The 26,720-nt window shown below is 45.4% G+C and overlaps 1 protein-coding gene across 2 annotated transcripts in view; it reads right to left on the bottom strand.

Moving 5' to 3' along the window:
* LOC143289709 (uncharacterized) overlaps positions 1–26,720 on the bottom strand; it is a 145,638-nt gene that overhangs the window by 63,170 nt on the left and 55,748 nt on the right. For both annotated transcript variants that reach the window (XM_076598766.1, XM_076598767.1), the window contains exons 18-28: positions 26,505–26,593; positions 25,072–25,302; positions 21,817–21,876; positions 20,649–20,713; positions 18,804–18,943; positions 15,985–16,076; positions 10,109–10,324; positions 7,572–7,634; positions 6,630–6,700; positions 5,075–5,199; positions 2,255–2,349 (exon numbers count right to left, since the gene is read on the bottom strand). In XM_076598766.1, the coding sequence (XP_076454881.1) occupies positions 2,255–2,349; positions 5,075–5,199; positions 6,630–6,700; positions 7,572–7,634; positions 10,109–10,324; positions 15,985–16,076; positions 18,804–18,943; positions 20,649–20,713; positions 21,817–21,876; positions 25,072–25,302; positions 26,505–26,593 (1,247 nt within the window). The remainder of the gene's footprint in view (positions 1–2,254; positions 2,350–5,074; positions 5,200–6,629; positions 6,701–7,571; positions 7,635–10,108; positions 10,325–15,984; positions 16,077–18,803; positions 18,944–20,648; positions 20,714–21,816; positions 21,877–25,071; positions 25,303–26,504; positions 26,594–26,720) is intronic.

The following is a 26,720-nucleotide window of genomic DNA, read 5'->3' as shown; positions in this document are numbered from 1 at the left end:
AACACACACCACCCCAAACCACCTTCATCACCACCGCAACACACACCACCCCAAACCACCTTCATCACCACCGCAACACACACCACCCCAAACCACCTCCATCACCACCACAACACACACCACCCCAAACCACCTCCATCACCACAACACACACCACCCCAAACCACCTCCATCACCACAACACACCACCCCAAACCACCTCCATCACCACAACACACACCACCCCAAACCACCTCCATCACCACCGCAACACACACCGCCCCAAACCACCTCCATCACCACCACAACACACACCACCCCAAACCACCTCCATCACCACCACAACACACACCACCCCAAACTATCTCCATCGCCACTGCAACACACACCACCCCAAACCACCTCCATCACCACAGCAACACACACCACCCAAACCACCTCCATCACCACAACACACACCACCCAAACCACCTCCATCACCACAACACACACCACCCCAAACCACCTCCATCACCACCACAACACACACCACCCCAAACTATCTCCATCGCCAATGCAACACACACCACCCCAAACCACCTCCATCACCACCACAACACACACCACCCAAACCACCTCCATCACCACCACAACACACACCACCCAAACCACCTCCATCACCACCACAACACACACCACCCAAACCACCTCCATCACCACAGCAACACACACCACCCCAAACCACCTCCATCACCACCACAACACACACCACCCAAACCACCTCCATCACCACCACAACACACACCACCCAAACCACCTCCATCACCACAGCAACACACACCACCCAAACCACCTTCATCACCACCACAACACACACCACCCAAACCACCTCCATCACCACCACAACACACACCACACCAAAGGTTGAGTGTCCAAGGTTCCATAGCCCTCTATGGACATCTGGGCAGTGATTTCATATCTACTCAGTATCATTATTGTCATTATATTCATTTTATTGTTTTGATTAGTATTATTATCATCAAATTGATGTAGATATAAGATAGAAAAAAATGGATGGATGACAATATGTTCATTATTATCATTATGGATGAAAAGATGTTCATTATTATCACAATGGATGAAAAGATGGATGAAAAGATGGTCATTATTATCATTAAATACTTGTAGATAGAAGGTAGAAACACTATGGATGAAAAGATATTAATTATTATCATTATGGATGAAAAGATGGTCATTATTATCATTATGGATGAAAAGATGGTCATTATTATCATTAAATACTTGTAGATAGAAGGTAGAAACATTATGGATGAAAAGATGTTCATTATTATTATGTATGAAAAGATGTTCATTATTATCATTACTGATGGAAAGATATTCATTATTAACATTATGGATGAAAAGATGTTCATTATTATCCTTACTGATGAAAAGATGTTCATTATTATCATTATGAATGAAAAGATGTTCATTATTGTCATTACTGATGAAACATCATCACACAATTATGTTTAAAACCAGTGTCAAGCTCCCCAGCACTCAGTCAACTAACAGCATTTCCTCACTCAAGAAAAAGGGAAGCCCTGCACTGTAGTGATGTGATCTCCCTGGAGAGAGCAGTCCCAGTTTTAAGGAGTAATACAATACAATGCCATACAATGCAGCACAATACAGTACAACACAATGCAATACAATACAACACAGCACAACACAATGCAATACAGCACAACACAATGCAATACAGCACAACACAATGCAATACAATACAACACAGCACAACACAATGCAATACAGCACAACACCACACAGCACAACACAACACAATGTAATACAACACAACACAGCACAATACAACACAATGTAATACAACACAATACAACACAGCACAATACAACACAATGTAATACAACACAACACAATGTAATACAACACAAAACAAAACAGCACAATACAACACAATGTAATACAACACAACACAACACAGCACAATACAACACAATGTAATGCAACACAACACAACAAAGCACAATAAAACAATGTAATACAACACAACACAATGTAATACAATACAACACAATGTAATACAACACAACACAACACAATGTATTACAACACAACACAACACAATGTATTACAACACAACACAACACACTACAATACAGCACAACACAACACAGCACAACAGCACACAATACAATACACTACAACACACTGAAATCCACCACAACACAGTACAATACAATGGACACAGACAGTGACAGGAAGTGACACTGACCAGGAACTCCATCAAAGCCAGAGTAGTAGTTCCCCGGTCCTGACGTGGTGAGGAAACGCCCCGCCTCCTCCGGCCCACACCGCTCCAGGTCATTGCTGAGGCATCATGGGAAAACAGGATGATAAGTACACAGTGATCCACGTCACTGCTGAAAACAGGATGAAAAGTGCACAGTGATCCACGTCACTGCTGAAAACAGGATGAAAAGTACACAGTGATCCACGTCACTGCTGAAAACAGGATGAAAAGTGCACAGTGAATCACGTCACTGCTGAAAACAGGATGAAAAGTGCACAGTGATCCAGGTCATTGCTGAAAACAGGATGAAAAGTACACAGTGATCCACGTCACTGCTGAAAACAGGATGAAAAGTACACAGTGATCCAGGTCATTGCTGATAACAGGACAATAAGTACACAGTGATCCAGGTCATTGCTGAAAACAGGACAATAAAGTACACAGTGATCCAGGTCATTGCTGAAAACAGGACAATAAAGTACACAGTGATCCAGGTCATTGCTGAAAACAGGACAATAAAGTACACAGTGATCCACGTCACTGCTGAAAACAGGATGATAAGAACACAGTGATCCAGGTCATTGCTGAAAACAGGACAATAAAGTACACAGTGATCCAGGTCATTGCTGAAAACAGGACAATAAGTACACAGTGATCCAGGTCATTGCTGAAAACAGGACAATAAGTACACAGTGATCCAGGTCATTGCTGAAAACAGGACAATAAAGTACACAGTGATCCAGGTCATTGCTGAAAACAGGACAATAAAGTACACAGTGATCCAGGTCATTGCTGAAAACAGGACAATAAAGTACACAGTGATCCAGGTCATTGCTGAAAACAGGACAATAAAGTACACAGTGATCCAGGTCATTGCTGAAAACAGGACAATAAAGTACACAGTGATCCAGGTCATTGCTGAAAACAGGACAATAAAGTACACAGTGATCCAGGTCATTGCTGAAAACAGGACAATAAAGTACACAGTGATCCAGGTCATTGCTGAAAACAGGACAATAAAGTACACAGTGATCCAGGTCATTGCTGAAAACAGGACAATAAAGTACACAGTGATCCAGGTCATTGCTGAAAACAGGACAATAAAGTACACAGTGATCCAGGTCATTGATGAAAACAGGACAATAAAGTACACAGTGATCCAGGTCATTGCTGAAAACAGGACAATAAAGAACACAGTGATCCAGGTCATTGCTGAAAACAGGACAATAAAGTACACAGTGATCCAGGTCATTGCTGAAAACAGGACAATAAAGTACACAGTGATCCAGGTCATTGCTGAAAACAGGACAATAAAGTACACAGTGATCCAGGTCATTGCTGAAAACAGGACAATAAAGTACACAGTGATCCAGGTCATTGCTGAGGCAGCATGGGAAACAGGACAGTAAAGAACACAGCAGTTCAGTGCCAGGCTTTTGGTCCAAATGAGGAGTGTAAACTACACAGGGCTGGCAAATTAAACATCCTGTCTGTCCCAGGGTTGACTGTAATTACTGGGGTCACTGACTGTTTTCTGGGGGACACTTGTGCTGCTCTTTCTCATCAAATCTGCCAACCATCCACCCAACCAACCACCCACCTAACAAACCACCCACCTAATAAACCATCCACCCAACAAACCACCCACCTAATAAACCATCCATCCAACCACCCAACAAACCACCCACCCAACAAACCACCCACCTAATAAACCATCCATCCACCCACCCAACAAACCACCCACCTAATAAACCATTCATCCAACCACCCAACAAACCACCCACCCAAAAAACATCTACCCAACCAGCCAACAAATCCCCCACCCAACCACCACCCAACAAACCCCCCACCCAACCACCACCCAACAAATCCCCCACCCAACCACCAAAAAAACATTTACCCAACCACCCATCCACCCAACAAACCACCCATCCAACCACACAACAAACCACCCATCCAACCACCCAACAAACAAACCACCCAACCATCTACCCTCTTGTCCAACCATCAGCCAAACACCCAGCCATCCACCTAGCCCCATACCAACCAGACATCCATCTACCCAACCATCCACACCATCCACCCAGCCATCCGCCCAGCCACCCATCCATCCACCCACCCACCCACCCAGCCAGCCAGCCGGCCACCCATCCATCCACCCATCCAGCCACCCATCCATCCAGCCACCCACCCATCCAGCCACCCACCCATCCATCCATCCATCCATCCATCCATCCATCCATCCATCCACCCATCCATCCACCCAGCCATCCATCCATCCATCCAGCCACCCATCCATCCATCCAGCCATCCATCCATCCAGCCAGCCACCCAGCCACCCATCCATCCACCAATCCAACCATCCAGCCATCCATCCAGCCACCCATCCATCCATCCATCCAGCCACCCATCCATCCATCCAGCCACCCATCCATCCATCCAGACACCCATCAAGCCATCCATCCATCCATCCAGCCAGCCACCCATCCATCCAGCCACCCACCCATCCATCCAGCCACCCATCCATCCATCCATCCACCCATCCATCCATCCACCCATCCATCCATCCACCCATCCATCCAGCCAGCCACCCCATCCATCCAGCCACCCACCCATCCATCCATCCACCCATCCATCCATCCACCCATCCATCCAGCCACCCATCCATCCACCCAGCCACCCATCCATCCACCCAGCCATCCATCCATCCTTCCACCCACCCACCCATCCACCCATCCATCCATCCAGCCGTCCACCCAGCCACCCACTCCACACCCCCACCAGCCCCACCCCAGCACTGACTTGAAGCTGCGCCACAGGTACAGCAGACCGTAGTGTGTGGGGATGACGAAGGACGACTCTGCAAAAGGGGCGCGCACGGCCCAGAATTCCTTGTTCCGCCACAGCACTGTCCACCTTCCTGTCAGCTGACACACAGGGGGCACCACTTCACTCACACCAATGGACACGTTATGTCGAGAGAGAGAGAGAGAGAGAAAGAACACACACATGGGGCGCCACTTCACTCACACCAATGGACACGTTATGTCGAGAGAGAGAGAGAGAGAGAGAGAACGCACACACACATGGGGCGCCACTTCACTCACACCAATGGACACATTATGTGGAGAGAGAGAGAGAGAGAGAAAACACACACACACATGGGGCGCCACTTCACTCACACCAATGGACACGTTATGTGGAGAGAGAGAGAGAGAGAGAGAGAACGCACACACACATGGGGCGCCACTTCACTCACACCAATGGACACATTATGTGGAGAGAGAGAGAGAGAGAGAGAGAGAGAAAACACACACACACATGGGGCGCCACTTCACTCACACCAATGGACACATTATGTGGAGAGAGAGAGAGAGAGAGAAAACACACACACACAAGGGGCGCCACTTCACTCACACCAATGGACACGTTATGTGGAGAGAGAGAGAGAGAGAGAGAGAGAGAGAAAACACACACACACATGGGGCGCCACTTCACTCACACCAATGGACACATTATGTGGAGAGAGAGAGAGAGGGAGAGAGAGAGAGAGAGAGAGAAACACACACACACATGGGGCGCCACTTCACTCACACCAATGGACACATTATGTGGAGAGAGAGAGAGAGAGAGAGAAAACACACACACATGGGGCGCCACTTCACTCACACCAATGGACACGTTATGAGAGAGAGAGAGAGAGAGAGAAACACACACACACATGGGGCGCCACTTCACTCACACCAATGGACACATTATGAGAGAGAGAGAGAGAGAGAAACACACACACACATGGGGCGCCACTTCACTCACACCAATGGACACATTATGAGAGAGAGAGAGAGAGAGAAACACACACACACATGGGGCGCCACTTCACTCACACCAATGGACACATTATGTGGAGAGAGAGAGAGAGAGAGAGAGAAACACACACACATGGGGCGCCACTTCACTCACACCAATGGACACATTATGTGGAGAGAGAGAGAGAGAGAGAGAGAGAGAGAGAAAACACACACACATGGGGCGCCACTTCACTCACACCAATGGACACATTATGTGGAGAGAGAGAGAGAACACAGGGGTCTTGTCACATCACTCACACCAATGGACAGGTGATGGAGAGAGAGAGAGAGAGAGGGAGAGGGAGAGAGAGAGAGAGAACACAGGGGTCTTGTCACATCACTCACACCAATGGATACCTTATAGAGAGGGACAGAGAGTGTGTGTGGGTGTATGTGTGTGTGTGTGATAGAGACGCGCGCACACACACGTGCATATGTACACTTGCACACACAAAATATCACATATACATATGGAATGTTGAAGTTATAAATAGACAATAATAACTCACTTTTTCCACATTCAAGTTCTGCTCTCCCTTTAAAAGTTGGTTCTTGCAGGACAACACTGGTATGTCAAATGCTGCAATGACAAAATTACTGGTGCATTTAATACTGTTTCACAAAATGAACTGGTATACATCAACACTAACAAAATTAACAAAATTACTGGTGCATCACGCTGTAATATATAAATAAGACAAAAAAAGTTTTTTTTACATGCTGCAGTGATGAAACTTCAGGATTATCAACTGCAGTGACAACTCTACTGGTATTTGAAATACAATGAAATACAATAATAACAAAACTAATTAATATATCTGCAATGACAAAACTACCAGATTATCAAATGCTGTGGTGACCATACTACTGGTATTTGAAATACTGTAGTAGCAAAACTGACACATCAAATGCTGCAGTGATAATACTACAAGTATTTGAAATACTGTAATGGCAAAACTAACTGACACATCAAATTCTGCAGTGATAATACTACTAGTATTTGAAATACTGTAATGCCAAAAATAATTGACGTACCAAATACTGCAGTGACAATACTACAGGATCTTCAAAAGCTACAGTGACAAAACTACCTGTATTTGAAATACTCTGATGACATCAAAACTGGTATATCAAGTGAAGCACTGACAAAACTACATGAATATCACACACACCTTCATAAACTGACAGATAACTACACACCCAACACAAAAAGAACAACACACACACCTTCACATACACACAGACATCAACACACAGAACACACTGAATAACACACACACCTTCACATTCACACAGATAACAACACACACAACACACAGTGAATAACACACACACCTTCACATACACACAGATGAAGACAAACTAAACACAGTGAACAACACACACACACACACACACACACACACCTTCACATACACACAGATGAAGACAAACTAAACACAGAGATGTACCTGCTGTCACCTGGCCACTTGCTACATGGTCCACCACTGCTTTGGTTATCTTGCACTTCTCCACTGAAACATCAAATCAACATCAATGTTATCTTGCACTTCTCCACTGAAACATCAAATCAACACCAACGTTATCTTGCACTTCTCCACTGAAACATCAAATCAACATCAACGTTATCTCGCACTTCTCCACTGAAACATCAAATCAACATAACATCAATTCAACATCAACATTATCTTGCACTTCTCCACTGAAACATCAAATCAACATTAATGTTATCTTACACTTCTCCACTGAAACATCAAATCAACATCAATGTTATCTTGCACTTCTCCACTGAAACATCAAATCAACATTAATGTTATCTTACACTTCTCCACTGAAACATCAAATCAACATCAACATTATCTTGCACTTCTCCACTGAAACATCAAATCAACATTAATGTTATCTTACACTTCTCCACTGAAACATCAAATCAACATCAACGTTATATTGCACTGCTCCACTGAAACATCAAATCCACATCAACGTTATCTTGCACTTCTCCACTGAAACATCAAATCCACATCAACGTTATCTTGCACTTCTCCACTTAAACATCAAATCAACATCGATGTTATCTTGCACTCCTCCACTGAAACATCAAATCAACATCAATGTTATCTTGCACTTCTCCACTGAAACATCAAATCAACATCAATGTTATCTTGCACTTCTCCACTGAAACATCAAATCAACATCAATGTTATCTTGCACTCCTCCACTGAAACATCAAATCAACATCAATGTTATCTTGCACTTCTCCACTGAAACATCAAATCAACATCAATGTTATCTTGCACTTCTCCACTGAAACATCAAATCAACATCAATGTTATCTTGCACTTCTCCACTGAAACATCAAATCAACATCAACGTTATCTTGCACTTCTTCACTGAAACATCAATTCAACTCAACATCAGTGTTATCTTGCACTTCTTCACTGAAACACTAATCATTCTCCACTCAAACACCAATCATTAACAAAGTGCTCACCCCGTGACATTAACAAAGTGCTCACCCCGTGACATTAACAAAGTGCTCACCCCGTCACATTAACAAAGTGCTCACCCCATGACATTAACAAAGTGCTCACCCCATGACATTAACAAAGTGCTCACCCCGTCACTCACACTATGACGTCAACATACAAAGTGCTCACCCTGCGACGTCAACAAAGCACTCACCCTGTGACGTCAACAAAGCACTCACCCTGTGACGTCAACAAAGCACTCACTGTGACGTCAACAAAGCACTCACACTGTGACGTCAACAAAGCACTCACTGTGATGTCAACAAAGCACTCACCAAGCACTCACCATGACGTCAACAAAGCACTCACCCTGTGACGTCAACAAAGCACTCACCCTGTGATATGAACTAAGTGTTACCCTGTGACGTCAACAAAGCACTCACCCTGTGACGTCAACAAAGCACTCACCCTGTGATATGAACTAAGTGTTCACCCTGTGACGTCAACAAAGCACTCACCCTGTGATATGAACTAAGTGTTCACCCTGTGACGTCAACAAAGCACTCACCCTGTGACGTCAACAAAGCACTCACCCTGTGATATGAACTAAGTGTTCACCCTGTGACGTCAACAAAGCACTCACCCTGTGACGTCAACAAAGCACTCACCCTGTGACGTCAACAAAGCACTCACCCTGTGATATGAACTAAGTGTTACCCTGTGATATGAACTAAGTGTTCACACTGTGACGTCAACAAAGCACTCACCCTGTGGCGTCAACAAAACACTCACCTTGTGACGTCAACAAAGCACTCACCCTGTGATATGAACTAAGTGTTCACACTGTGACGTCAACAAAGCACTCACCCTGTGATGTCAACAAAACACTCACTGTGACGTCAACAAAGCACTCACCCTGTGACGTCAACAAAGCACTCACTGTGACGTCAACAAAGCACTCACTGTGATGTCAACAAAGCACTCACCAAGCACTCACCATGACGTCAACAAAGCACTCACCCTGTGACGTCAACAAAGCACTCACCCTGTGATATGAACTAAGTGTTCACCCTGTGACGTCAACAAAGCACTCACCCTGTGATGTCAGCAAAGCACTCACCCTGTGATATGAACTAAGTGTTCACCCTGTGACGTCAACAAAGCACTCACCCTGTGATATGAACTAAGTGTTCACACTGTGACGTCAACAAAGCACTCACCCTGTGACGTCAACAAAGCACTCACCCTGCGACGTCAGCAAAGCACTCACCCTGTGATATGAACTAAGCGTTCACCCTGTGACGTCAACAAGGCACTCACCCTGTGATATGAACTAAGTGTTCACCCTGTGACGTCAGCAAAGCACTCACCCTGTGATATGAACTAAGCGTTCACCCTGTGACGTCAACAAGGCACTCACCCTGTGATATGAACTAAGTGTTCACCCTGTGACGTCAGCAAAGCACTCACCCTGTGATATGAACTAAGTGTTCACCCTGTGACGTCAGCAAAGCACTCACCCTGTGCTGTGGGCTGCATGTGACCCATCCTGACACAGACGTCCACACAGTGCTGCATTATGGCCTGCAGCCTGTCAGAGGGAATGGACGTGTGTGGGGAGCGTGCCAGGACCTCCACTGTCAGACTGTCAGCACCACACACCCCGTCACTCCCTGTGTTCCGGCACCAGTAAACCACTGCTGTGTCCCCCGTCAGGGACAGCACTCTCAACACCACTGTACACACACAGACAGTCATGTGGACATTCTTCAATAACACACTGTATACACACGGACAGTCATGTGGACATGCTTCAATAACACACTGTACACACACGGACAGTCATGTGGACATGCTTCAATAACACACTGTACACACACACACAGTCATGTGGACATGCTTCAATAACACACTGTATACACACAGTCATGTGGACAAGCTTCAATAACACACTGTACACACACAGACAGTCATGTGGACATGCTTCAATAACACACTGTATACACACGGACAGTCATATAGACATGCTTCAATAACACACTGTATACACAGTCATGTGGACAAGCTTCAATAACACACTGTACACACACTCACAGTCATGTGGACATGCTTCAATAACACACTGTATACACACAGTCATGTGGACATGCTTCAATAACACACTGTACACACACACGGACAGTCATGTGGACATGCTTCAATAACACACTGTACACACACACGGACAGTCATGTGGACATGCTTCAATAACACACTGTACACACACACAGTCATGTGGACATGCTTCAATAACACACTGTATACACACAGACAGTCATGTGGACATGCTTCAATAACACACTGTATACACATAGACAGTCATGTGGACATGCTTCAATAGCACACTGTACACAGACGGACATTCATGTGGACACGCTTCAATAACACACTGAATACACACAGTCATGTGGACATGCTTCAATAACACACTGTACACACACAGACAGTCATGTGGACATGCTTCAATAACACACTGTACACACACACAGTCATGTGGACATGCTTCAATAACACACTGTACACACACACAGTCATGTGGACAAGCTTCAATAACACACTGTACACACACACAGTCATGTGGACATGCTTCAATAACACATTGTATACACACAGTCATGTGGACATGCTTCAAAAACACACTGTACACACACACGGACAGTCATGTGGACATGCTTCAATAACACACTGTATACACACAGACAGTCATGTGGACATGCTTCAATAACACACTGTACACACATGGACAGTCATGTGGACATGCTTCAATAACACACTGTACACACACAGTCATATGGACATGCTTCAATAACACACTGTATACAAACAGTCATGTGGACATGCTTCAATAACACACTGTACACACACACAGTCATGTGGACATGCTTCAATAACACACTGTACACACACAGTCATGTGGACATGCTTCAATAACACACTGTACACACACAATCAGTCATGTGGACATGCTTCAATAACACACTGTATACACACAGACAGTCATGTGGACATGCTTCAATAACACACTGTACACACACACGGACAGTCATGTGGACATGCTTCAATAACACACTGTAGACACACACACAGTCATGTGGACATGCTTCAATAACACACTGTATACACACAGACAGTCATGTGGACATGCTTCAATAACACACTGTACACACACACGGACAGTCATGTGGACATGCTTCAATAACACACTGTACACACACACGGACAGTCATGTGGACATGCTTCAATAACACACTGTACACACACACACAGTCATGTGGACATGCTTCAATAACACACTGTATACACACAGACAGTCATGTGGACATGCTTCAATAACACACTGTACACACACACGGAGAGTCATGTGGACATGCTTCAATAACGCACTGTACACACACAGACAGTCATGTGGACATGCTTCAATAACGCACTGTACACACACACAGTCATGTGGACATGCTTCAATAACACACTGTACACACACACAGTCTTTTGGACATGCTTCAATAACACACTGTATACACACAGACAGTCATGTGGACATGCTTGAATAACACACTGTATACACATAGATAGTCATGTGGACATGCTTCAATAACACACTGTACACACACACAGTCATGTGGACATGCTTCAATAACACATTGTATACACACAGACAGTCATGTGGACATGCTTGAATAACACACTGTATACACATAGACAGTCATGTGGACATGCTTCAATAACACACTGTATACACACAGTCATGTGGACAAGATTCAATAACACACTGTACACACACAGTCATGTGGACATGCTTCAATAACACACTGTACACACACACGGACAGTCATGTGGACATGCTTCAATAACACACTGTACACACACACAGTCTTTTGGACATGCTTCAATAACACACTGTATACACACAGACAGTCATGTGGACATGCTTGAATAACACACTGTATACACATAGATAGTCATGTGGACATGCTTCAATAACACACTGTACACACACACAGTCATGTGGACATGCTTCAATAACACATTGTATACACACAGACAGTCATGTGGACATGCTTGAATAACACACTGTATACACATAGACAGTCATGTGGACATGCTTCAATAACACACTGTATACACACAGTCATGTGGACAAGATTCAATAACACACTGTACACACACAGTCATGTGGACATGCTTCAATAACACACTGTACACACAGACAGTCATGTGGACATGCTTCAATAACACACTGTATACACACAGTCATGTGGACAAGCTTCAATAACACACTGTACACACACACAGTCATGTGGACATGCTTCAATAACACATTGTATACACACAGATGTCATGTGGACATGCTTCAATAACACACTGTACACACACACACGGACAGTCATGTGGACATGCTTCAATAACACACTGTATACACACAGTCATGTGGACATGCTTCAATAACACACTGTACACACACGGACAGTCATGTGGACATGCTTCAATAACACACTGTATACACACAGTCATGTGGACATGCTTCAATAACACACTGTATACACACAGTCATGTGGACATGCTTCAATAACACACTGTACACACACACAGTCATGTGGACATGCTTCAATAACACACTGTACACACACAGTCATGTGGACATGCTTCAATAACACACTGTACACACACAATCAGTCATGTGGACATGCTTCAATAACACACTGTATACACACAGACAGTCATGTGGACATGCTTGATAACGTTGGGCAGTCATATGGACATGCTTGAATAACACAATGTCTATTACTGTATGGTTAGTTTTATGGAACAGTATTGCACATTCTGATGTAGCAGTCAGATGTAGTGACACACTTGCAGAAACTGGTGTTGACTGTCTTCAGACCACAGGATCTCCTGTGTAGTATCACTGCACAACTCCATGACTGTCTTCAGGACACAGGATCTCCTGTGTAGTATCACTGCACAACTCTATGATTGTCTTCAGACCACAGGATCTCCTGTGTAGTATCACTGCACAACTCCATGACTGTCTTCAGACCACAGGATCTCCTGTGTAGTATCACTGCACAACTCCATGACTGTCTTCAGGACACAGGATCTCCTGTGTAGTATCACTGCACAACTCCATGACTGTCTTCAGACCACAGGATCTCCTGTAGTATCACTGCACAACTCCATGACTGTCTTCAGACCACAGGATCTCCTGTGTAGTATCACTGCACAACTCCATGACTATTTTCAGACCACAGGATCTCCTGTGTAGTATCACTGCACAACTCCATGACTATTTTCAGACCACAGGATCTCCTGTGTAGTATCACTGCACAACTCCATGACTGTCTTCAGACCAAAGGATCTCCTGTGTAGTATCACTGCACAACTCCATGACTGTCTTCAGACCACAGGATCTCCTGTGTAGTATCACTGCACAACTCCATGACTGTCTTCAGGACACAGGATCTCCTGTGTAGTATCACTGCACAACTCCATGACTGTCTTCAGACCACAGGATCTCCTGTGTAGTATCACTGCACAACTCCATGACTGTCTTCAGACCACAGGATCTCCTGTGTAGTATCACTGCACAACTCCATGACTGTCTTCAGACCACAGGATCTCCTGTGTAGTATCACTGCACAACTCCATGACTGTGTTCAGGACACAGGATCTCCTGTGTAGTATCACTGCACAACTCCATGACTTTTCAGGACACAGGATCTCCTGTAGTATCACTGCACAACTCCATGACTGTCTTCAGGACACAGGATCTCCTGTGTAGTATCACTGCACAACTCCATGACTGTCTTCAGGACACAGGATCTCCTGTGTAGTATCACTGCACAACTCCATGACTGTCTTCAGGACACAGGATCTCCTGTAGTATCACTGCACAACTCCATGACTGTCTTCAGGACACAGGATCTCCTGTGTAGTATCACTGCACAACTCCATGACTGTGTTCAGGACACAGGATCTCCTGTGTAGTATCACTGCACAACTCCATGACTGTGTTCAGACCACAGGATCTCCTGTGTAGTATCACTGCACAACTCCATGACTGTGTTCAGGACACAGGATCTCCTGTGTAGTATCACTGCACAACTCCATGACTGTCTTCAGGACACAGGATCTCCTGTAGTATCACTGCACAACTCCATGACTGTCTTCAGGACACAGGATCTCCTATGTAGTATCACTGCACAACTCCATGACTGTCTTCAGGACACAGGATCTCCTGTGTAGTATCACTGCACAACTCCATGACTTTTCAGGACACAGGATCTCCTATGTAGTATCACTGCACAACTCCATGACTGTCTTCAGGACACAGGATCTCCTATGTAGTATCACTGCACAACTCCAAGGAACAATCCTAAAAAAGGATGATGTGAATAAATGGAGAACAGCAGTCCAGACTTCGGTGTTATATTACTGTGGCAACATGTTTGAATAACGCACAAGTAAATCTATATACACATGCTCCACTCACATTGCTAACTCAATCCACTGCTTTGTTGTCACATACGTCGACAAGCTTCCACCCATACATTTCCATAACTGTTCTTCAAGGTGCAACAAACAGTTCAGCACAAGTAATCCACAAGTGTTTGTGATCCTCAAACACAGCCAATATCCCATTTCAACAAACAGTTCAGCACAAGTAATCCAGAAGTGTTTGTGATCCTCAAACACAGCCAATATCCCATTTCAACAAACAGTTCAGCACAAGTAATCCGCAAGTGTTTGTGATCCTCAAACACAGCCAATATCCCATTTCAACAAACAGTTCAGCACAAGTAATCCACAAGTGTTTGTGATCCTCAAACACAGCCAATATCCCATTTCAACAAACAGTTCAGCACAAGTAATCCACAAGTGTTTGTGATCCTCAAACACAGCCAATATCCCCTTTCAACAAACAGTTCAGCACAAGTAATCCACAAGTGTTTGTGATCCTCAAACATAGCCAATATCCCATTTCAACAAACAGTTCAGCACAAGTAATCCACAAGTGTTTGTGATCCTCAAACACAGCCAATATCCCATTTCAACAAACAGTTCAGCACAAGTAATCCACAAGTGTTTGTGATCCTCAAACACAGCCAATATCCCATTTCAACTAAAATGATGGAAACTACAGATCCATTTAGACTGATGTTCCCATTTGCATACAAATTATACACTGTGTTTTACAATTTTTAGATCTTTTATTCTGAATCACCAGACATAAGATCAGTCCAAAATCTTATTAATCAGACCCACACACACCACCCCTACCCAGACCCACACACACACCACCCAGATGCACCCACACACCCACATCCATCCACACATACAGACTCTCACACACGCCAACCTGAAGAGGAGTGAGAGACATGGACATAGTCGCCAGGTCCTGACCCTTGGTTCAGCTGTAGAACTTGTGTGGGAGGACACAGCTCCCAGTCACTGACACACAACACATCATACACAGTTCACAGTCACTGACACACAGCACATCATACACAGTTCACAGTCACTGACACAGAACACATCATACATAGCTCCCAGTCACTGACACACGACACATCATACACAGTTCCCAGTCACTGACACACATCATACACAGCTCCCAGTCACTGACACACAACACATCATACACAGTTCCCAGTCACTGACACACAACACATCATACACAGTTCCCAGTCACTGACACACAACACATCATACACAGCTCCCAGTCACTGACACACAACACATCATACACAGTTCCCAGTCACTGACACACAACACATCATACACAGTTCACAGTCACTGACACACATCATACACAGTTCACAGTCACTGACACACAACACAACACATACACAGTTCCCAGTCACTGACACACAACACATCAAACACAGTTCCCAGTCACTGACACACAACACATCATACACAGCTCCCAGTCACTGACACACAGCACATCATACACAGTTCACAGTCACTGACACACAACACATCATACACAGCACCCAGTCACTGACACACAACACATCATACACAGTTCACAGTCACTGACACACAACACATCATACACAGTTCACAGTCACTGACACACAACACATCATACACAGCTCCCTGTCACTGACACACATCATACACAGTTCCCAGTCACTGACACACAACACATCATACATAGTTCCCAGTCACTGACACACAACACATCATACACAGTTCCCAGTCACCGACACACAACACATCATACACAGTTCCCAGTCACTGACACACAACACATCATACACAGTTCCCAGTCACTGACACACATCATACACAGTTCCCAGTCACTGACACACAACACATCAAACACAGTTCCCAGTCACCAACACACATCATACACAGTTCCCAGTCACTGACACACAACACATCATACACAGTTCCCAGTCACTGACACACACAGCACACAACACATCATACACAGTTCCCAGTCACTGACACACATCATACACAGTTCCCAGTCACCGACACACAACACATCATACACAGTTCCCAGTCACCGACACACAACACATCAAACACAGTTCCCAGTCACCGACACAAAAAACACACAGCACACAACACATCATACACAGTTCCCAGTCACCGACACACACAACACACAGCACACAACACATCATACACAGTTCCCAGTCACCGACACACAAAACACATCATACACAGTTCCCAGTCACCGACACACACATCATACACAGTTCCCAGTCACCGACACACACAACACATCATACACAGTTCCCAGTCACCGACACACAAAACACATCATACACAGTTCCCAGTCACCGACACACACAACCCACAACACATCATACACAGTTCTCAGTCACCGACAAACACAACACACAACACATCATACACAGTTCTCAGTCACCGACACACACAGCACACAACACATCATACACAGTTCTCAGTCACCGACAAACACAGCACACAACACATCATACACAGTTCACAGTCACCGACACACACAACACACAGCACACAACACATCATACACAGTTCACAGTCACCGACACACACAACACATCATACACAGTTCACAGTCACCGACACACACAACACACAGCACACAACACATCATACACAGTTCTCAGTCACCGACACACACAACACATCATACACAGTTCTCAGTCACCGACACACACAACACACAACACATCATACACAGTTCTCAGTCACCGACACACACAACACACAACACATCATACACAGTTCTCAGTCACTGACACACGTAACACATCATACACAGTTCTCAGTCACTGACACACACAACACACAACACATCATACACAGTTCTCAGTCACCGACACACACAGCACATACCACATCATACACAAGGAAGAACAAGAGACAAATATTCAAGGCTGACAAGTGATTCCTTCTGAACAACAAAACCAAAACACGCTGGTTTGTGGGTGGGGGAAGGGGTGGAGTTTTTGATGTGCTGACATACATTGATCCAAATCAGATTTTGGCTTTCCAGTTTATGAAACTGAAGGTTGTGTGCTGGGAACATAACAAGTCCATCTTGATAGCCCACATCAACCAGCATTTCATTGTTTTACAATGAGAATATAGATATGTCAAGGTTTTACAATGATAATATAGATATGTCAAGGTTTTACAATGATAATATAGATATATCAAGGTTTTACAATGATAACATAGATATGTCAAGGTTTTACAATGATAATATAGATATGTCAAGGTTTTACAATGATAATATAGATATGTCAAGGTTTTACAATGATAATATAGATATATCAAGGTTTTACAATGATAACATAGATATGTCAAGGTTTTACAATGATAATATAGATATGTCAAGGTTTTACAATGATAATATAGATATGTCAAGATTTTACAATCATAATATAGATAGATCAAAATTTCAAACCTTCCCAGTCTTTGTCACGACTTTCAGCCGCTGATAAATTATAAGAAAATGGACAAGTGCATTTTGAGGGGCACTATACATGATAATCACTCAAGACAAACATCCACTGCTGTCTGCATCATTCTCTACACACACTGTTTCCATTGTAGATCTTTTTTGCTGTTTTTTTTTCACCTCACCACCTGTTGGCCTGTAGCTGTTCTCCCTCTCTTCAGTCCTCATCAACACACACAGATGTGCACACACACACACACACACAAGCCCACCTCTCATAGTGTCGACTCAAGACAGTCAGTGTCCCTTTCTTCCTCTGCATGAAGAGGTAACTCTGAGAGAAGTGACCCACGGTGCTGGTGTTGGACACACTCTCTGTGTTCCTGTACATCACTGTCCACTGACCAAACATCTGCACATCATCATCGTCATCATCATCATCACCATCATGACCCACAGTGCTGGTGTTGGACAGACTCTCTGTGTTCCTGTACATCACTGTCCACTGACCCAACATCTGCACATCATCATCGTCATCATCATCATCACCATCATCATCATCACCATCATGACCCACAGTGCTGGTGTTGGACAGACTCTCTGTGTTCCTGTACATCACTGTCCACTGACCCAACATCTGCACATCATCATCGTCATCACCATCACCATCATATCACCATCATCATCACATCATCATCACCATCACCATCATGACCCACAGTGCTGGTGTTGGACAGACTCTCTGTGTTCCTGTACATCACTGTCCACTGACCCAACATCTGCACATCATCATCGTCATCATCATCATCATCATCACCATCATCATCATCATCATCACCATCATCATCACCACCATCATCATCATCATCACCATCACCATCATCACCACCACCACCACCACCACCATCATCATCATGATTATTGCACAACATCATTGTCCACTGAAGAAGCGCTGACTGACTGAATCTTTAATGGGCAGAGAATTAGGCACAGTCAATTCTGCCCACTGAATGAAACAACAAGAGAGGCAAGGCCTTCAAGACTCACTTGTGATACACTTTAAAAAAAAATCCAAGCTTTTTATGTATTGAGTATAATTTCAAAATGTAATGTTTAAGATGAGAAAGATCAGTTTAAAGCAAATTAACTCCCCTAGCATTACAGAGTAATTTCCCTTTTTTACTATCTGCACCAAAACGTTTGCAAAATAAATAAAACTTCCATGCTTAGCAAAAGAAGTTCCTGTTTGAACAAAAAATGATAATAATGACTGCTCTAGCTGTTGGGTCAGAATATCAGATCAAAGTGCCAAGTTTAGAGAATACAAAAAATATAAATATAACAGTAAATGCAGTTTGCATATAATTAGGCTTCATTATTTATTTTTTTGTGCTCATCCCAGGCGCAATATTGTTTTAAGCAAGATGATTGGAAAGAACTGAATTTCTCCTATTTTTATGCCAAATTTGGTGTCAACTGACAAAGTAGTTGCAGAGAAAATGTCAATGTTAAAGTTTACCGCGGACACACAGACACACACACACACACAGACACACACACACACACACAGACAACCGAACACCGGGTTAAAACATAGACTCACTTTGTTTACACAAGTGAGTCAAAAATTGAAAATGAAACAAGTGGAAAAAACCAACAGATGAGAAGAATTACTGAAACACTCCACCAACAAAACCAAGGTAATGAAAAGAACAATCCTAACATTATAACATGCTGGTGCACACACACACACACACACAGACACACACACACACACACTCACACACAGAGACACACACACACACACACACACACACACACACACACACACACACACACACACACACACACACACACACACACACACACACACACACACACAGACACACACACACACACACACACACACAGAGACACACACACACACACACACACTCACACACACACACACACACACACACACACACACACACACACACACACACACACACTCACAGACACACACTCACAGCACACAACACATCACACACAAGGCAAACCAAGAAGCCAAACATGCAGGCTGACAAGTGATCAGTGCTGAAGAAGAAAAGGAGAGACTGGGACAGATGGCCACTCACCTGGTCCTCCGTCAAGCCCTGGGACACAGGGATCAGGGTCTGGTGACAGCCAATGTGGGTCACACCTGAACACAGCATCACACACCTGTCACACTGCACTACACATCTGTCACACTGACGTACACACCTGTCACACTGCACTACACATCTGTCACACTACACATCACACCTGTCACACTGCACTACACACCTGTCACACTACACATCACACCTGTCACACTACACATCACACCTGTCACACTGCACTACACACCTGTCACACTGCACTACACACCTGTCACACTGATGTACACACCTGTCACACTACACATCACACCTGTCACACTACACATCACACCTGTCACACTGCACTACACACCTGTCACACTACACATCACACCTGTCACACTGCACTACACACCTGTCACACTACACATCACACCTGTCACACTACACATCACACCTGTCACACTGCACTACACACCTGTCACACTACACATCACACCTGTCACACTGCCTGTCACACTGCAGTACACACCTGTCACACTACACATCACACCTGTCACACTGCAGTACACACCTGTCACACTACACCTCACACCTGTCACACTACAATACACACCTGTCACACTACACATCACACCTGTCACACTGCACTACACACCTGTCACACTGCAGTACACACCTGTCACACTGCAGTACACACCTGAACACACAGCACCACACACCTGTCACACTACAGTATACACCTGTCACATTATACATCACACCTGTCACACTACACATCACACCTGTCACACTGCACTACACACCTGTCACACTACACATCACACCTGTCACATTACACACCACACACACTGCAGTGCACACCTGTAACACTACACATCACACACCTGTCACACTACACCTCACACCTGTCACACTACAATACACACACTGCAGTACACACCTGTAACGCTACACATCATACACCTGTCACACATCACATCACACACCTGTCACACATCACATCACACACCTGTCACACAGCACACTGCAATACACACCTGTCACACAGCAATACACAACACAATGCACTGCACCGCAATAAAGACAAAACCATATGATACAATATAATACAGTAAAATACAATGATACAACACAGAGTGATGTCACAATACTCTATGGTAAAATACAGTTCAGCACTCACCTCTACTCACCAAGCCAGCCTGGGCAGCCTTCACCACTGGCTCCGGCACCAAACACACACCTGTCAGTCACACCACACCTCAATGAGACACTGGCTGTGACACCAAACACACACCTGTCAGTCACACCACACCTCACTGAGACACTGGCTGTGACACCAAACACACACCTGTCAGTCACACCACACCTCAATGAGACACTGGCTGTGACACCAAACACACACCTGTCAGTCACACCACACCTCACTGAGACACTGGCTGTGACACCAAACACACACCTGTCAGTCACACCACACCTCACTGAGACACTGGCTGTGACACCAAACACACACCTGTCAGTCACACCACACCTAACTGAGACACTGGCTGTGACACCAAACACACACCTGTCAGTCACACCACACCTCACTGAGACACTGACTGTGACACCAAACACACACCTGTCAGTCACACCACACCTCACTGAGACACTGGCTGTGACACCAAACACACACCTGTCAGTCACACCACACCTCACTGAGACACTGACTGTGACACCAAACACACACCTGTCAGTCACACCACACCTCAATGAGACACTGGCTGTGACACCAAACACACACCTGTCAGTCACACCACACCTCACTGAGACACTGGCTGTGACACCAAACACACACCTGTCAGTCACACCACACCTCACTGACACACTGGCTGTGACACCAAACACACACCTGTCAGTCACACCACACCTCACTGAGACACTGGCTGTGACACCAAACACACACCTGTCAGTCACACCACACCTCACTGAGACACTGGCTGTGACACCAAACACACACCTGTCAGTCACACCACACCTCACTGAGACACTGGCTGTGACACCAAACACACACCTGTCAGTCACACCACACCTCACTGAGACACTGGCTGTGACACCAAACACACACCTGTCAGTCACACCACACCTCACTGAGACACTGGCTGTGACACCAAACACACACCTGTCAGTCACACCACACCTCACTGAGACACTGGCTGTGACACCAAACACACACCTGTCAGTCACACCACACCTCACTGAGACACTGGCTGTGACACCAAACACACACCTGTCAGTCACACCACACCTCACTGACACACTGGCTGTGACACCAAACACACACCCGTCAGTCACACCACACCTCACTGAGACACTGGCTGTGACACCAAACACACACCTGTCAGTCACACCACACCTCACTGAGACACTGGCTGTGACACCAAACACACACCCGTCAGTCACACCACACCTCACTGAGACACTGGCTGTGACACCAAACACACACCTGTCAGTCACACCACACCTCACTGAGACACTGGCTGTGACACCAAACACACACCTGTCAGTCACACCACACCTCACTGAGACACTGGCTGTGACACCAAACACACACCTGTCAGTCACACCACACCTCACTGAGACACTGGCTGTGACACCAAACACACACCTGTCAGTCACACCACACCTCACTGAGACACTGGCTGTGACACCAAACACACACCTGTCAGTCACACCACACCTCACTGAGACACTGGCTGTGACACCAAACACACACCTGTCAGTCACACCACACCTCACTGAGACACTGGCTGTGACACCAAACACACACCTGTCAGTCACACCACACCTCACTGAGACACTGACTGTGACACCAAACACACACCTGTCAGTCACACCACACCTCAATGAGACACTGGCTGTGACACCAAACACACACCTGTCAGTCACACCACACCTCACTGAGACACTGGCTGTGACACCAAACACACACCTGTCAGTCACACCACACCTCACTGACACACTGGCTGTGACACCAAACACACACCTGTCAGTCACACCACACCTCACTGACACACTGGCTGTGACACCAAACACACACCTGTCAGTCACACCACACCTCACTGAGACACTGGCTGTGACACCAAACACACACCTGTCAGTCACACCACACCTCACTGAGACACTGGCTGTGACACCAAACACACACCTGTCAGTCACACCACACCTCACTGAGACACTGGCTGTGACACCAAACACACACCTGTCAGTCACACCACACCTCACTGAGACACTGGCTGTGACACCAAACACACACCTGTCAGTCACACCACACCTCACTGAGACACTGGCTGTGACACCAAACACACACCTGTCAGTCACACCACACCTCACTGAGACACTGGCTGTGACACCAAACACACACCTGTCAGTCACACCACACCTCACTGACACACTGGCTGTGACACCAAACACACACCCGTCAGTCACACCACACCTCACTGAGACACTGGCTGTGACACCAAACACACACCCGTCAGTCACACCACACCTCACTGAGACACTGGCTGTGACACCAAACACACACCCGTCAGTCACACCACACCTCACTGAGACACTGGCTGTGACACCAAACACACACCTGTCAGTCACACCACACCTCACTGAGACACTGGCTGTGACACCAAACACACACCTGTCAGTCACACCACACCTCACTGAGACACTGGCTGTGACACCAAACACACACCTGTCAGTCACACCACACCTCACTGAGACACTGGCTGTGACACCAAACACACACCTGTCAGTCACACCACACCTCACTGAGACACTGGCTGTGACACCAAACACACACCCGTCAGTCACACCACACCTCACTGAGACACTGGCTGTGACACCAAACACACACCTGTCAGTCACACCACACCTCACTGAGACACTGGCTGTGACACCAAACACACACCTGTCAGTCACACCACACCTCACTGAGACACTGGCTGTGACACCAAACACACACCTGTCAGTCACACCACACCTCACTGAGACACTGGCTGTGACACCAAACACACACCTGTCAGTCACACCACACCTCAATGAGACACTGGGCCATGGCCAGGGATTTAGAAAATCAACATCACCATCACACATACACAAGCACATACATGCACGCACATGCACACACACACACACACACACACACACACGCACATGCACATACACTCACACACATGCACGCGCATACATACATACCACTTACACCACACACTGATCATTAGACAGGGCAGCAGTGACCACTGACCACCACACTGACCATGAGACTGACCGTCAGATAGGGTGGCAGTGACCACTGACCATGAGACTGACCATCAGACAGGGTGGCAGTGACCACTGGCCATCACACTGACCATGAGACTGACCATCAGATAGGATGGCAGTGACCACTGACCATCAGACTGACCTTCAGACAGGGCGGAGGTCACCCTGACCAGTCTTGTGACGTCCACACAGCCCAAGGCCACAGCCCGAATCATCCACAGCATGGTTCGCTCATCATCGCCTGGGACACCGTTACCAAGGCGATACAGCTCCACCAGCTGGGATCCACTGTAACAAGTGCCGTCATGTTTGACAGCCAGACAGGTGTAGAGCACCATGGACCTCTGGTCTGCCAGCAGTACTTTGAGGTCCACTGAAACACACAGTTATAGTCCATATAGTCCACTGAAACACACAGTTATTGAATCACAGTTACAGTCCATATAGTCCACTGAATCACAGTAATAGTCCATGCAGTCCACTGCAACACACAGTTATAGTCCACTGCAACACAGACCACAGTTATAGTCCACTGAAACACAGGACACAGTTATAGTCCACTGTAACACAGGACACAGTTATAGTCCACTGCAACACAGGACACAGTTATAGTCCACTGCAACACATGACACAGTTATAGTCCACTGAAACACAGGACACAGTTATAGTCAACTGTAACACAGGACACAGTTATAGTCCACTGTAACACAGGACACAGTTATAGTCCACTGAAACACAGGACACAGTTATAGTACACTGAAACAAAGGACACAGTTATAGTCCACTGTAACACATTGTTATAGTCCACTGTAACACAGTCATAGTCCACTGTAACACAGGACACAGTTATAGTACACTGAAACACAGGACACAGTTATAGTCCACTGCAACACAGGACACAGTTATAGTCCACTGTAACACAGGACACAGTTATAGTCCACTGAAACACAGGACACAGTTATAGTCCACTGCAACACATCATTATAGTCCACTGAAACACAGGACACAGTTATAGTCCACTGCAACACATCATTATAGTCCACTGAAACACAGGACACAGTTATAGTCCACTGTAACACAGGACACAGTTATAGTCCACTGTAACACAGGACACAGTTATAGTCCACTGTAACACAGAACACAGTTATAGTCCACTGTAACACAGAACACAGTTATAGTCCACTGTAACACATCGTTATAGTCCACTGCAACACAGGACACAGTTTTAGTCCACTGAAACAAAGGACACAGTTATAGTCCACTGTAACACATTGTTATAGTCCACTGAAACAAAGGACACAGTTATAGTCCACTGTAACACATTGTTATAGTCCACTGCAACACAGGACACTGTTGTAGTCCACTGCAACACACAGGAAATGACAAAAACAAAATTATGACAAGAAGTAAAAAAAAAAAAGAGTGGAACATATAAAAACAAACCGAACACACATACTTATGCAACACACACACTCATGTAAACACCCACACCCTCACAAACACAAACACACAGAATGTCTAACATCACAAAATGAATAGACGATAAATAAAAACAAAGGAGCACACACCACTCACCTGTGCGACCCTTGTAATCAAAGTAGTAACTGCCAGCAGTGGCTGACTTGTGCAGAATATCAGCTTCTGTGGACGTGCACAGTCCTGACCTGAACACAGAAATAACGTGTCAACCCACCAATTGTAACTCACAATCCTGACCAGAACACAGAAATAACATGTCAACCCACCACTTGTAACACACCATCCTGACCTGAACACAGAAATAACATGTCA

The sequence above is a fragment of the Babylonia areolata genome, chromosome 14, assembly GCF_041734735.1.
Source record: "Babylonia areolata isolate BAREFJ2019XMU chromosome 14, ASM4173473v1, whole genome shotgun sequence".
NCBI classification, from domain to species: domain Eukaryota; kingdom Metazoa; phylum Mollusca; class Gastropoda; order Neogastropoda; family Buccinidae; genus Babylonia; species Babylonia areolata.
The sequence above is the reverse complement of the archived record's forward strand: the minus strand, read 5'-3'. Positions and strand labels throughout refer to the sequence as shown.